The following is a 14,653-nucleotide window of genomic DNA, read 5'->3' as shown; positions in this document are numbered from 1 at the left end:
TGTAGTATTATCTAATAAGTATAGAATATAGTCATATACCTATGAAAACAATTTAACATATAATAAAAGAATATATATTTTTTAAGTCCATCTATTTAATGTGAAGTCATTTTTAAAATGTTTTTCTCTTTGCTACATTAGTGATTTCTTTCGGGCTCCACTATTATAATTAACATTTTAAAATTACAAATAACTGCAGTTAGATACTACTTTGACGTCACTGCAAGACTAGCATTGGACAAGACTTATGTTGAATAATTTTATGCATGGCAACTATATGGATAATATATGTTTTTGAAATATGGATTTAAAATGTTATTCTTAAAACAAATCGTATACACCGTTGATGTAATTTCATACATAATATACATAAAAAGTACAATTAGATTTTCAATTTATTTTTATCGTTTCGACATGGATTCTTTTTCTGTTGTTTTTGCGGCTAATGTTCGTGCGATCTTAACCATCATAAATCATTGGGTGAGTATAATATAGTATACATTTTATCCGCAGAAACTAAAACGCATAAGACTACATTCCACGCAATAATAATTTGATCCCACTGTGATTTGGTATAATTTTCTTTAAAATAAATTAGTCAGCCACGAGCCCATGAAACTATTATTTTTTTAATCTACGAAAAAGTATAAGTTTAAATCCTATTTATCTTCATTAAACAATAAATCCCTGGTCGGTTTATGGGTAAGTAAGCAGGTATAGGTAGTTATTTCGTTAAACTAATTAGCCCACCATTGCTTTATAAAGCGTATAAAATTTAAATTGTAAAACAATCGTCGAAATAGTAATTATAATATCTGTTGTTTTGTACGCAAACCGTTTTAAATAACAATTCGGGCGTGGATTAGGTAGGTAGTTAGGTGCATATAGGCGTGTCTGGAAATTGAAAAAATTTCATTTATAGACGCGTCGTTAGATAAATACAATAATATGTCACGGACCGGCGATAATGATACCTTAAATGTATGACCCTTTTTTTCACGAAACCATATTTTATTTGCATCCACCTACTTGAATATGGTATGCACGCACGCATATATGGCCGCAAGTCGAAATATTATCGTAAAATAATATATTTTCTTTGTATAAGTGTAGAACCGTAGAGGCTATAACACGAAAGTACAAACATGTTATGGTATATTATAGGTGATAAGGTATAAATATTATGTATATCCTATACAGAGTGATTGGATAAACACTCGTTGATTTTGAACCATCAACATTTATGAACATAGTATCAGCTTATCAATGTACAGTTAAAATGGTTATGGGCAAATTGAAAAAAAATTCTAAATATTTGAAAATATGATATTAAAAATACATAATATTATATATATTAAGAATATACTTATATCTTATCATATATTTAACGATTTCAAAAAGCATTTTTTGGCTGGATGCAGACGAAAACGCTGATAGAAAAAAAATTAAATAATCTGATCATTGAAATATAAACTCGGTTACACAAGTATGCTTATATATTATATTTTGAATTTTCATCCGATTTATTATGAATTTAAACGCACGAGGAAATGACAAATGTATCATACAATATTAAATTGTTAACGATCGTAGATTAGATATAAATATTTTAGAATTTCTTACTCGGAAAACATTTTTTACCTGAGCTTGTGAATTTTTTATGAACCTAGTAAATAAATTTTAAACACAAAAAAGACGGTAGGTACTCCAACATTTTCATTTTTTCTACAGCTACATCTACATTATGTTTTCCCGTTTAAACTTTTTCTATGTGCTTAACAAGCAGAATGCTTCATACGTATACATTATAATTTGACGAGCTCTAAGACTTCAAAGGTTTTAAAAGGGCTTGTTCTTAACCAAACCTTCTCGATACGGTCCGCACTTTACAAACATATTACGATATTGGCGGAACACTCTTTCTGAGGGTTTACCAAAGGTTTGCCATATTAGTTTATTTATTTAGTGCAAAATCGCGTTGAAGGTCATGAAACGCAATTCGTCGTGAAAACCCGGCCAATTAAATTAGTCACTACCTATAGTAGATGCGTTATAAATTTATAATGTGTACCAGACCCGCTTCACGTTACACGATGGAGATCGAAAAGGTCAATATATATGTATATATATATAATCAAACATTCTGCCCGCCATATTAGCACGACGAGCCTGTTCGACGTCACATATTAATATCAGTAATTATATGTACCCCTATATCGTTATTATAACCGTATATTAGGTAATATTATAATTATAAGGCACATAATATTAGGTGCAATGCATCATTGGCCGAACGAATGAAATAATATAATGGACAAAGTAATATTTTTATTGAGCTATTTTACTGTTGTATTTTATATTTTAATTAAAGATACGAGTTAGTATTTTTTAACAAACCATAATTTTTTACAGTTTTATTTTATATTTTAAATTAATGATAGGAGTTTTTACTTTTTAACCAATCTTAATTTTCTTATTTTATATTTTGATTAAAGATACGAGTTTACCTAACTCAAAATCAGCCAACGTAAGTAACATAATGAGTAAAATATGAGTGATAAAAATTAATGCAAAAACGTAGTTTAGATAAAATGAACATATAGGATTCATCAAAATCGCTGTTCATTGAGTTAATGAGCTACTCTAAGGTGCATAGCCCAAAAAAATATCAGTAAGTAGGTAACATTTCATTTTTAGGTAACAATTAATTTACACCCAAAAAAGTTTTTAAAGGAAGTAGATGGTAAACATTCTCTAAAAACTATAAGCAATGAAAGCAGGATAAAATTAAATAGGAAATTATTATAACTTCCATACTATAGGTATCTTATATTTTAAAAAATATCACAATTATTCTTAAGTATCTAATAACTCAAAATCAGCCAACGTATAGTTTTTCGGATTGTTGGACCTAATCACTGCGTGAACTTGCCCCCCCCCGACTTTGTTTTTTGATTTCTAAGTTTTCTGATAATTTACAAATTTGGGAATTGAATTTACAATTATTTACAATTTGTCCGGAAGCGATCAGATGGATTGCGGGGGGCTACGTGAACTTGGCCCCCCAAAACTTATTTTTAACTTAACGGCCGAGGGGGGTGTTTAAAAATTCAGGTATTGAATTTACAATTATTTACAATTAATTTACAATTGTTTGCAACAAATTTTAAAAGTTTTGCACTAAGTTGGGGGCCAACTTCATGTCGTGGACATGGTAGGTAATTATTATATTGAACGTAGTGTGATCCTTACCGATAGAGTTGACGATTTTGCGCGTGAGAGTGTGCGTGAACCTCTCCGAGGAGATCATCATGTCGGCTATATGGCTGGCCACCATCGAGAACACCCACATGGCTAGGTACGGCAGTGATGAGTACGTTCCGTTCTGACAAAAAACAACAAATGCATGGTCATTCTTATCGATTGCCAACTGGAGTGGTAGTACTTTACAGGTATAGATGAATCAATAAAAAAACGATTATAAATGAAATAACCCTCCCACAGGCATCATAATATATAGCCATTGTGTCACATAATGTTATATATTATGTAACATTATAATATTATAGGTATACAGTGCAGTACCTATATGCACACAACATGTACATTTAATAATCTAGAGAGTTATAAAATAGTCTTATATATAGTTTTATATACTTACAGCTTTTATATTGAAGTGCAACACTTGTTTCATGAAAGTCGGCAGCTCAGTCATGAGCGTTTCGTATCCGTAATTTTGACCCATGTGAGCGACCAATATGGCCCAGAACGGAGCCGACTTTAATATGCTTCTCCACGGCACGGGGGGAGACTAGAAAATAAAAACAACAAGTTCAGAGAAAGGGGATTGCGTTTCTGAAAGTTCCGCCGAACAATAACGTATTATTATTATTATATGTATAGCTATATCGTGTTGTAGCATTCGTAGCTCGCGAACAGATTGGCCAAAAACCCATCGCCCGAGACGTTCCATTTCGATTGCATATTATTATAATATACGAAATACAATAATAAAACCGCACACTTGCGCCTGACTATTGTTCGTGCGTAGCCGCTAAGTAAGAACAGTTTTGTTTTTAGGTTTTTGAACTACAGGTAAAATAAATAGATTGAATTTTTTTGTATACTGTTATAATTCAAAAATGTTTAAATAATGAGTAATAGGTATGAACTTTACTAAATACTATGAGCTAAGTTAGGTACCCATTTTCTTTGATAGCAAAAAAATATGTAATATGTAAAATAATGTAATCATAAAAGTTTACACAAATAGTTGTTATTTCCAGATTAAGTTGTATTTAGTCTTACGGAACACAATATACATAATATTCCCGAGGTATAATATGTTATTTATTTTAGAAATAAATTATAGTATTTTATTTCGTTTTCATTTTAAGGCACACGCTTTTTTATATATCTAATGTATACCAATGTATATCAATTAATAGTTTAATTAACGTCGTAAAGAACTTTGAATAACACATTTCTGTATAAATGAAAAAAATCTCAAAGAAATATTTTATGTTGAAAATTTTGCATAATAATTACATAACAGCAAAAAATAAATAACAAATTATATTAAATGCAAATAAAATGTTAATCATACAGACATCATGAGAAATGTTGAGATAATAAATACGTTAAAATGTAAATTGTTTATAATTTTTCTTTGACGATGAAACCTATAACTTTTTCCATTAATATTTCTCTTCATCAAAAGTTATTACTGAAGTTATTTTTTTTAAATTCAAGTGAAAAATAGTTAGTAAATATAGTTACATAGCTTTCTCTTTCAATGGGCATATTATTATAATCTGCTAAAACAAAATATATTTAATAATTTATACAACCATATTTTTTTTTTATGTATAATATAAAATAATACTTTACAAGGTATTTTTTCGTTTCAAGAGTCTTCGTTTAGCTCTCGAGGACTTATTTTTTTTTCTCTATAAGACATTATTCATATTAATCGTATACGAGTAGGTATACGACGAATATCGTTATGCCACTCGTAATGTAAAAGATTATACAATCAAATGTGAAAAATAACGATAGCTTAAAATTTTTATTTTAATCCATAAATTATAAATTATCATCAAGCATTGAACCAATACCAAAAACGATAATAGCAGAAAACAGTTGAATAAATAATCAGTGGAAATTCAAAACAAGTAATATCAAAATTAATTTTTTGTTGATGTAAGGGTTTATCATATTTTAAAAATGTGTAACATTAAGCGAATAAATATTTTTTTTTAATGAAGACACTTGCGAATTAGATGTATAAACTGTAGTAAGAAAATATTTTTGGTGAATTTAGTCGAAAGAAGTTTTTTTCGTATTTTATTAGTATATAAATTACTAGGAAAAAAATAAAATGGATAAAATAAATATTAAACGCTAACACACGAACGTACGTATTTGTATATAATACACGTAACATAATTTCTTATTCTGAACGTACCTTACTAATTTGTTTAAAAACCCTCGAAAATTTATCTATATTCAAAATAATAGCGTTTTGTGATAGGTCATATTGTTTCAATCAATTACTGTTCAGCATAATTCAATGGGCTCTGAACTTCCTTTCAGCCCATCAAACTGCCAGCGGTAGTTGGTTTTGTGGCGCACGGAAAATAATAATAATTATGACGAGTAATTTAATTTAAAACAATTTCAATAAAAACGAATTACTTCCAATAAAGATAAATAAATTGCATATCTCGCGCAAGTGAGGAATTTGTCAATAAGAAATAACTGGCTGTAATTCACTTAACGAACCGTACATTATGTTTTCATGTCAAATAAAAATAGTTATATGTTTTGTCATGTTTCCAAATATGTATTATGTAAATTCCGAATTGGATGATTGATTTATAGGCTGAAATGCAATTTATTAGTTATTATATATTGATTTGTAGTTATATTAAAAAATTATCATCAATTAATATAAAATCTTGACAAATTGTATTGATAACTAAAATCTAAACATTTTTATACTCAATATAATATTTTTATGATAAATGGATAAATGAAAATGTTATTCGTTTCACATTTTTTTAGGAACTCCATATTATATTTTTAATGAATTTAAAAAATAACTATTTTGTTGGATTTTTTTATTGATTAACCTGCTGTGGCAATATAAGCCATTGGGTGGTCATTTTATAGTAGTTTTTTTTAACTGTGAGTGAGGGTACGATTAGTTTGAAACAAGTGTATGTGCGATAAGGTTTTTTGCTACCAAGAACCCGGGTGGTCACCCATCCGGGAACTAGTAGCAGCGGGTGGTGCGTACCTATACTAAATCACGTCTCATGAATGATTGCATCAATTGCGCCACACCAAGACACAACACCAACTATTTAAAATATTATAGAAGCTATAAAAAAGTGACAAAATTGTTAGGTAGAGAACTGTCAATTAAAACTTGTAAATATGACTTCCACCTCCAGGCATTGTTTATTTCTTTATGTCCTAAAAACCTTTCTAAACGGAGAATAGTTTTATTAATTAGTGTTATTGTAAGACTGAATACATATTTTGGAAAATTATGAACCAAGGCGAGTATTTTATTTTTGCGTATTGAACAAAATATAATAAGTAAAACATAAAACGTTAAAAAAAAACGATATACAATATTCTTATGAGTTACTTTGAGCACATTGAGTGAGAAACTTCAAGCTCGTGACAAATCAAATACATCAATAAAACCAATTTTATTATACACCAAAAAGTTACTGTTTTTTTTTGTGCTCGATCATATTATTAAACATACGATACTTTATAAACATAAATATTATATTATACAGTCTTTAAACCCATTTGATTTCATTTGAAACGATAAAATATATTACACTAATTTTGTAATTTGACGTGAATTAATTATAATATATGTCTGCTATTGAATTATTACGTTATTATTTTTTTTGACCAAATGTCAAGAGCCAAAAAAATACGGCGGGTGTAAACATTTAACTAAAATAGCAAACACAGAAATATGCTCACTGAACGAATAATGTGGTTTGCACATAATTAATATCGTGTCAAATACGATGTAAATCTCGTAATCTAATACGTCATTAATAATAATAGGTTATAATAATAACGATAAAGACAATTTGTTCACAGCAGAATATACATATATAATGACTTGTCCTGGGTCATTCATTATCGCCTAGTCGGAACCACAGAAGCAATGAGTATGAGTGTATGCAAATTGAAAAATAGTTTCGTTTTGTGATATTGGAAAATAGTTTCGTTCTACGAAAGGATTTTTCAAAATTCGACCCCTAAAGGGGTTAAAAGGTTTATATAATATAAAGAAGAAAAATTGTTCGTTTGATCGGTTTAATTTCTTGAACTATTTAATTGATCTTAATTTCTTTTTACCATCAGAAAACTAAACAATCACATGAATCTATAGGCTATATTTTATCTTGATAAGTGGCTCTTAATTTTTTTTATTGAAAATTTGAGATTTTTATAATAAATAAAATAAATGTAATAATAATATCAATTATATGTTTGTTAATTATATGGTTGCTATTACTTATACACTTTAGTATGAATAAATAAGAAATAATAGCAATTTGTTATTAGGTATCAATTTTAAAAATCTTATCACCTTTTCATTTCTAAAATCATAGGCACAACTAGATCTTTAAAACGAGGGGTGCTAAATCTGTGAATACATCACATGGCCGTGGGGGGGCAAAGCCGGGTGACACACCGGGACACCCCCCTACACATAGACCAACTTTAATCGATACATCAAAACTTTAAAAAATATATTAAGACTTTTTACAAAAATAAAAAAATTAACAACATTTATACTACTCTTTTTTTACTACAATTTCAGAAACATATTGTAACATTTTAATTTCATAATCATGTTAAATAAATAATAATTTATACATTTGAAATCAGCAATATTTATTCAAAATAGTTTAGGCGTTTATCTGATTGAATAAATCTTTTTCAATATCCAGCAAAGATAAATAACAAATTATATTATACGACCAAACAGTTATAAATTTTTTCAGGAAATTTCCTATCATTTAAAAACATAAAATGCAATAAAATATTATGATTGAATACACTTTTAGTCCTTTATTTTAAATTACTGTGTTAAATATCATTTATGGAGATTCAGATAGGGTAAATACACAGGAAATTTTGATCATGAATAGCCGGGTATAAACAACGAATTAAACAAAAATTTTGAATCATATAGAGTCGGTATTTTTAACGGTCGACGAAGTGCACGGGGATCAGCTAGTCGTAACTATACATAATATTATATATTGCCACATAATACTATTTTATAATAATATAACATCTAACAAAATACGTACATATATCTATCTATCTATCTATCTATATATATATTATATACGATCGCTATGCACATTATATATTATAATATTATATCGTTATATTATATCACAATACCAGCTATACAGTATAATATGTAACATTGGACAGTATTTGGATGGAATAATATTATATTGTGTAATGTTATTAATTATAATATTGCCGGAAAGCCGACGACCATGCTCTGCGAGTAAATAATACCTTTGTCCAATAGAATTTTAATTAGTTATTATTTACACGTCGGTTCTTGTGTTCAGCGTGTACGGTATTGACACGAGTTTTATAAATATACCACAACCACCCAGAATGGACAGGTTAGGATGTTTGGTGGGGCGTTGGGGGGAGGGGGTTAGTGTTCAATACAAGGGCCTAAAGTACTTTGTAATGTGTGTTTTGTATATTTTATCATTTGAAAACTCATAAATTCCGGCCGTTTAATTGTTATTACCGTTCTACCGCGCACGCCAAAATAGTTGTAATACACTCACAGACACACCAGCAGCTCCCCAAACGGAACTAATAATATATTTCCTCTCGTCATGCGGTATGGTGGGATGAGATTCGGGGTCCTCATGCACAAGCCACAAAAATGCGACGGACCACAGGGTGCCGATTGCACCGAACACGTAGAATATCGATGGCCATCCTCCGGCAAATCCATACTCTGAGAGCACGCCACTCAGTGGCATGGAAATCACTGTGCCGAATTGTGCCCCTGTGACAAAAAAAAAAAAATTATTTGATGTTATAATACTGTTGGCCCTATAATTTAATTCCAGAATTAGTTTAACTAGTTTCGTGAGGATTTAAATATTTTGTGATTAGGTACCTTTACTAAAATTCGTTACACTTAGATAAATGTTCATTAATCAATGTATTATTTCTTAAAGCTGGATAAAATAATAAATAAATAAATCAAACATTGTAGGTAAACATTTCCTCTATACCAACACTATAATAGGTTCGATATAATGTATCGTGATAATCTTCTGCATGAAGTCGCATCCGTTTCGAAAAATAAATCAAACATAAAAATTATAAATTTACCAAAGCACGCATATAGTAGGTATACACTATACACCTATTCAATATAGAGTTCGTTAGTTGAATAAGTATTAAAGCATAACAACCCATATACTTGGGATTAAACGAACACGAGTTAAATATATGCTCAAGCTAATCGGGATGACTCAGCAGGATATTTCAATGTGTCACGTTAATGAGTTTAACTCTTTTAGGGATTAAGTTATAATGTAAAAGTTAAAAAAGAAAAAAAAACGAGAATAACAACCATATTATACTTTTAAAGGTATCTACTAACGTTTGTAACGAGATCACCTACAAGTATCCATTGTTGTTTCACGCGTTTCAAAAATGTCATTTTCTTTTTATTATCATTAATGTTTTTTTAATATAAAAAATAATACAAATTCTGTTAAAGAAAATATTTTTATAGAAGCTTTTATAAATAGTGTAAAAAAAATCTGCAAATCAGAGTTGAAGGTTTATTGTGTTTTTTTCATTTTTACTTAGTAATATGCCTATTAGTATGTAGGCACATATACGGAATTAACGTAGCTACACATATTCTAGAAGTTGTTCGCCAATATTTCATAGATAAGGTGGCGTGCTTGTAATTATGATCTAGGATTTAAGATAAAGTTCAAAAATGTTGAAACCATTTTCTTCCCCAATAACAAAAAAATTATACACACGCGAATAACAATATTATTTAGTTTTACCGAAAATGGCTGTAACAAACCTGCATAAACGAATGCTCCCATTCGGCTTCTCTCGTTCGGAGGGATCCATTTTGCGAGCAAGGCGTGAGTACAAGGAACTATGGGACCCTAGAAAAAAAACAAACAACCATTAGAGTCTATTAGACGTATGAAAAATAAAATACGGTCTATAGTTAGTTAGAGAGTAGGGTAGGTAATATATATATATATATATATATATATATATATATATATATATATATATATATATATATATATATATATATATATATATATATATTATATATACGGTCATTAATCCGTTTTCCTAACCACGCTAAATTTGTACGAACACCATTTTCGAGAAATCTACACCATGCACCACTGAAGCACGATAGCTCGAAATTTAAGGAACGTCTGTGAACCCTAAGTTCTGAAAACGTCAAAAGCAAAAACTAGGTCACGTGTATTTCGTAATAAATGGACGCCCACCCGTCCGCAATTTGTCAACAACTCGGTAATTGAAAAATAAATGATGTTATTAGGTTTGATATCAGAAAATGTTCGGATCGCGAAATAGTATAATCGGTACATATACATATATGTATATATTTATGTAGAAAACCCTACTTAAAAAATTATTGTTGTGTTTAATTTAGTTTTTCGTAAAAATAGAAAAACAATAGCATTTCAATGTGAATATTTTCGTTACAACTGTATATTTGTTGTTTGTCCGATATACAGGAGCAAAAATATAAATTTAAATGTGCACATAAATGTGGGATAAAATAGATGTTTAGGTATGCATGCATTATGATTTCAATCATCCTGCAAAGTTAGGGTAAAAAAGCCGTTAAATTTATCACATTTCAATATTTAAAACCCCCATGGGAAACATTTGGAACCATACACACCCTCTAGATCTTCTGCTATGTCCTACTCACATCAATTATAGGAAATAGTGAAAAAATCCATCTGACACATATTGCATAAACACGTATGAAAACATTTTCTATGGTTTGAATGTTTTCCATAATTTATAACATTTCGTATCCAATCGAGTAAAAGAATACATTTTTCACAGCGTTTAATATTTTATCCAACCAACTGCTGTTACAGGACGCTGGCTCCCGCGGCCACTCTTGGGATTCTAAAAATGTGTATATGTATGTGTACCTATATATATATATATATATATATATATATTCTTCCACCCACAAAAAAATAAATACATAAAAAATCATGTATAAAAACAACGTAAACCGAATTTAATATTTATAGAACAGAGGCAGATAGACGTAGATGTTAGGTACATATTATTATTATTATTATAACACAATAAGATTTCCACCTAGGTATTCAAATTTTTACCACGTCTGGTATCTAGTACTTTATGTTTGGATTACGTTTTAAACATGATATTGTGAATTTTTTTGGCATCATTTTTAAATCTAACTACCATCATAATCTGTTAGGGAAAAGTATAAAATATCATATCGTCGTTTTTGCAACGAAACTTACTTCTCCAAGTCCCTGAATGAAACGTATGGTGATCAGGGAAAAAATGCCAAAGTTGGCAGACAACGGCACCAAGAAGCCGAACACCGAATTTATGAGCATACCGACGCCAAGGAAATATTTGGCGCCATACTTCTTCGACAGAATCCCAAATGGTATCTGCGTTATGACGTAGCCGTAGAAGAACGAACTGAGTACATAGCCCTGTTGGGACGTGCTCCACAAGAATGATCCTTCGTTGGACATGCTCTGAAATAATACACTCATCGTTATAAACTGTATGCATTTGTAAAAAAAAAATGATATTATGGATAAATGCATTGCCATAATCGTTTACGAATGTGGTTTAAAAAAAAAGTGAGTTATTATTAAATGCTGTACACGACGAATCGCAGAAGAATTCTAAAGGTGATTGTAGTTTACAAAAAATATTTTTTTAGTTGTTAACTTACTATATATTGCTACTTAAACGAACAATAAAAAAAAAATAAAAAATACGAGATAAGTTTATATAGCTTCGTAGGTATTATTATGATACAAATTATCAAATATCTTTGAATGGTATATTAGTACTTAGTATAGTTAAATAAAAAAAAATCATTAACCATATTTAATTATGAATAATAAGTATAAAACGTGAAAACACTACTTTCGTGGTATTATTTAAAAAGGAATTTAAATTTTTTTTATGATATATGATATTATTTGGCTAATGTATTGTATTAATTTACAAGTACAAATAAAATTATGTATAATATACGTAAAGCAATTAATAGGTATATAATAATTAATATCAGATATGAATATTGTAATCAATAATTACTAATTAGTTATTATCTAAGGTCTGTGATAGTTAAAAAAAAAAAAAGTGTTGTTATAAAAACGACTAGTAATTTTCAAATTAAATTTGCGGACTTATTATGCTAATACAATATACATGTCATTGAGTATGAAATAAAATGTAATTTAAAGTTGATTACAGACGTTTTTAACTTTTGTAAAAATGACATTGAATTAATAATTGTGATGCTCATTCGATATTATTAAAGGTCCGAAATATTTTTCAATATATGACGTAGTAGTTATCATTAGTCTAAAATAAAATTACCGATAAACTAGAATAACTGTGGTTAGAAATTTAAATATAGTTCGAAAATATCACGTTAATAATTTATTCGTTCGACGGTGCTTACGGTGAATTATGAACAGTTTTCCACCGCCCTCCACAGGATTTTTGTTAATATAATTTTTCATCGGTAAAACTTTTTCGACATTTATTAAAAATTGTGTAGGATTTTATATTTTATTTTTCGAATAATTATTTCGTGTGAATCTGTTTGCTGTTCCGTTGCCGGCAGCTGTACTGCACTGTTATAATATTATTAAAAAGACGGGTAAGTCGTGGATGTCGCTCTGCTGTAGGAACAGTAGGTTACAAGTGGGTAATTGAAATGGATGGAATTAAATTTGAATCCAATGATATTATATCATTGTATACGAAAAACGATTCTGAGCGAAGACGGTTTATCTGTTTAGGATATATTATAGATTATTAAAAATTTTCAAATCTTAGATTTAAAAAGAAAAATTTTTATAAATGTTCGTGATTTTTACACATGTTGTCAACATTCAAAATTTGAATGCTTGTAAATAAAAACTGTGACTTTATTTTTCTTTTATTTTTCACCTGCTATTGTAAAAATATGTTAGGATACTTATATTAAATTTTCAAATCTTAGATATAAAAGGAAAATTTTTTATGAATTTCTAGCATAAAATAATTTATGAATTTTCGTGATTTTTACGTATGTTATCAAAATTCAAACTTTGAATGCTTGTAAATAAAAATTGTGACTATGAATTTATTTTATTTTTCAACTGCTGTTGTTAAAATGTGTCAGAAGCCTTGTATTCAATTTTCAAACTTTTCTACCAAACAAATAAATTTTTATCGATATTTATACAAAAAAAAAAACTAAAAAAGTTGAACAATTAAAATGTCAGTAAACAGCTCAAAACAAATCTAAATATTTTGAAAATTTTATCAAATATAGAAAATGCCTTTATAAACATTCAGTCAAAATTTCAAGTATCTGCGGTCATTTGTTTTAGAGTTCCAATGTTGTAAATATTTAAATTTCAAATGCTCATAAAAATGTAATTTAAATTTCTGGTAGACTTTTTATTTGTGATAAAGATTGAAAAACTTTTAAGGAATATTTTATTAAAATTAAATTTTCAAATCTTAGATTTAAAAAGAAATTTTTTTTTGAATTTCTAGCTTAAAATAATTTGTGAATTCTTGTGATTTTTACGTATTTTGTGAAAATTCAAACTTTTAATGCTTATAAAAAAAATTTGTCACTATGAATTTCTTTTATTTTTCAACTGCTATTGTAACAATATGTTAAGAGCCTTGTATTAAATTTTCAAGCTTTTCTACCGAACAAATAAATTTTTATCGATATTAATTTTAAAAGAACTAATAATTATCGAAAATTTCAAATGGCTATGAATAGTTCAACTTAAATCGAAAATGTTTGAAAATTGCATGGTGAATAGAATATACTTATATAAACATTCGGTGAAAATTTCATGTATCTGGTCATTTGTTTTAAAGTTACATCAAAAACCAAAATCGATTTTGTCAAAAAATTAGTGTGCGTAAAATGTCCCGTTTTTCCCTTAATTTTTAGTTTGTTTTTCTCGATTATTTAGAAAAGTATTAAGAATTTTTCACTTTTGACCCCCCAAAGTACCATCTAGATTCACATTCTGATCGAACGAGTCACTGAAGTCAAAAATCAAAGCATTTTTACTGCCCCAAAACGTGATGACATAAAAAAAAAGAACATACACATCATGATAAAATCAATACATTCATCGCTCCGCTCAGAATCTAAAACAGAGGGATACCTACAGAATTAGTTTTCGACGGTGAATATTTTAAGCGACGATAACAGCAATAATAATGCTTTCTTCCAACTTTTTCGTGTTATTCAAATTTAATTTTGAGACTCGATATAGGGTTCTTA

The 14,653-nt window shown here is 28.7% G+C and overlaps 1 protein-coding gene across 3 annotated transcripts in view; it reads right to left on the bottom strand.

The window, feature by feature from the left end:
• The window catches only part of LOC107169349 (putative inorganic phosphate cotransporter), an 81,787-nt gene that overhangs the window by 13,301 nt on the left and 53,833 nt on the right, over positions 1 to 14,653 (bottom strand). For all 3 annotated transcript variants that reach the window (XM_089228159.1, XM_089228158.1, XM_089228157.1), the window contains 5 exons: positions 11,622 to 11,867; positions 10,142 to 10,229; positions 8,868 to 9,094; positions 3,662 to 3,811; positions 3,253 to 3,385 (listed from right to left, as the gene is read on the bottom strand). In XM_089228159.1, coding sequence (XP_089084285.1) covers positions 3,253 to 3,385; positions 3,662 to 3,811; positions 8,868 to 9,094; positions 10,142 to 10,229; positions 11,622 to 11,867 — 844 coding nt within the window. The remainder of the gene's footprint in view (positions 1 to 3,252; positions 3,386 to 3,661; positions 3,812 to 8,867; positions 9,095 to 10,141; positions 10,230 to 11,621; positions 11,868 to 14,653) is intronic.

This window comes from Diuraphis noxia, unplaced genomic scaffold (assembly GCF_037042655.1).
Source record: "Diuraphis noxia isolate RWA-SAM2 unplaced genomic scaffold, SU_Dnox_SAM2 contig0005, whole genome shotgun sequence".
Taxonomy (NCBI): Eukaryota; Metazoa; Arthropoda; class Insecta; order Hemiptera; family Aphididae; genus Diuraphis; species Diuraphis noxia.
Note: the sequence above shows the minus strand (reverse complement) of the source record. Positions and strands in the feature narration are given on the sequence as shown.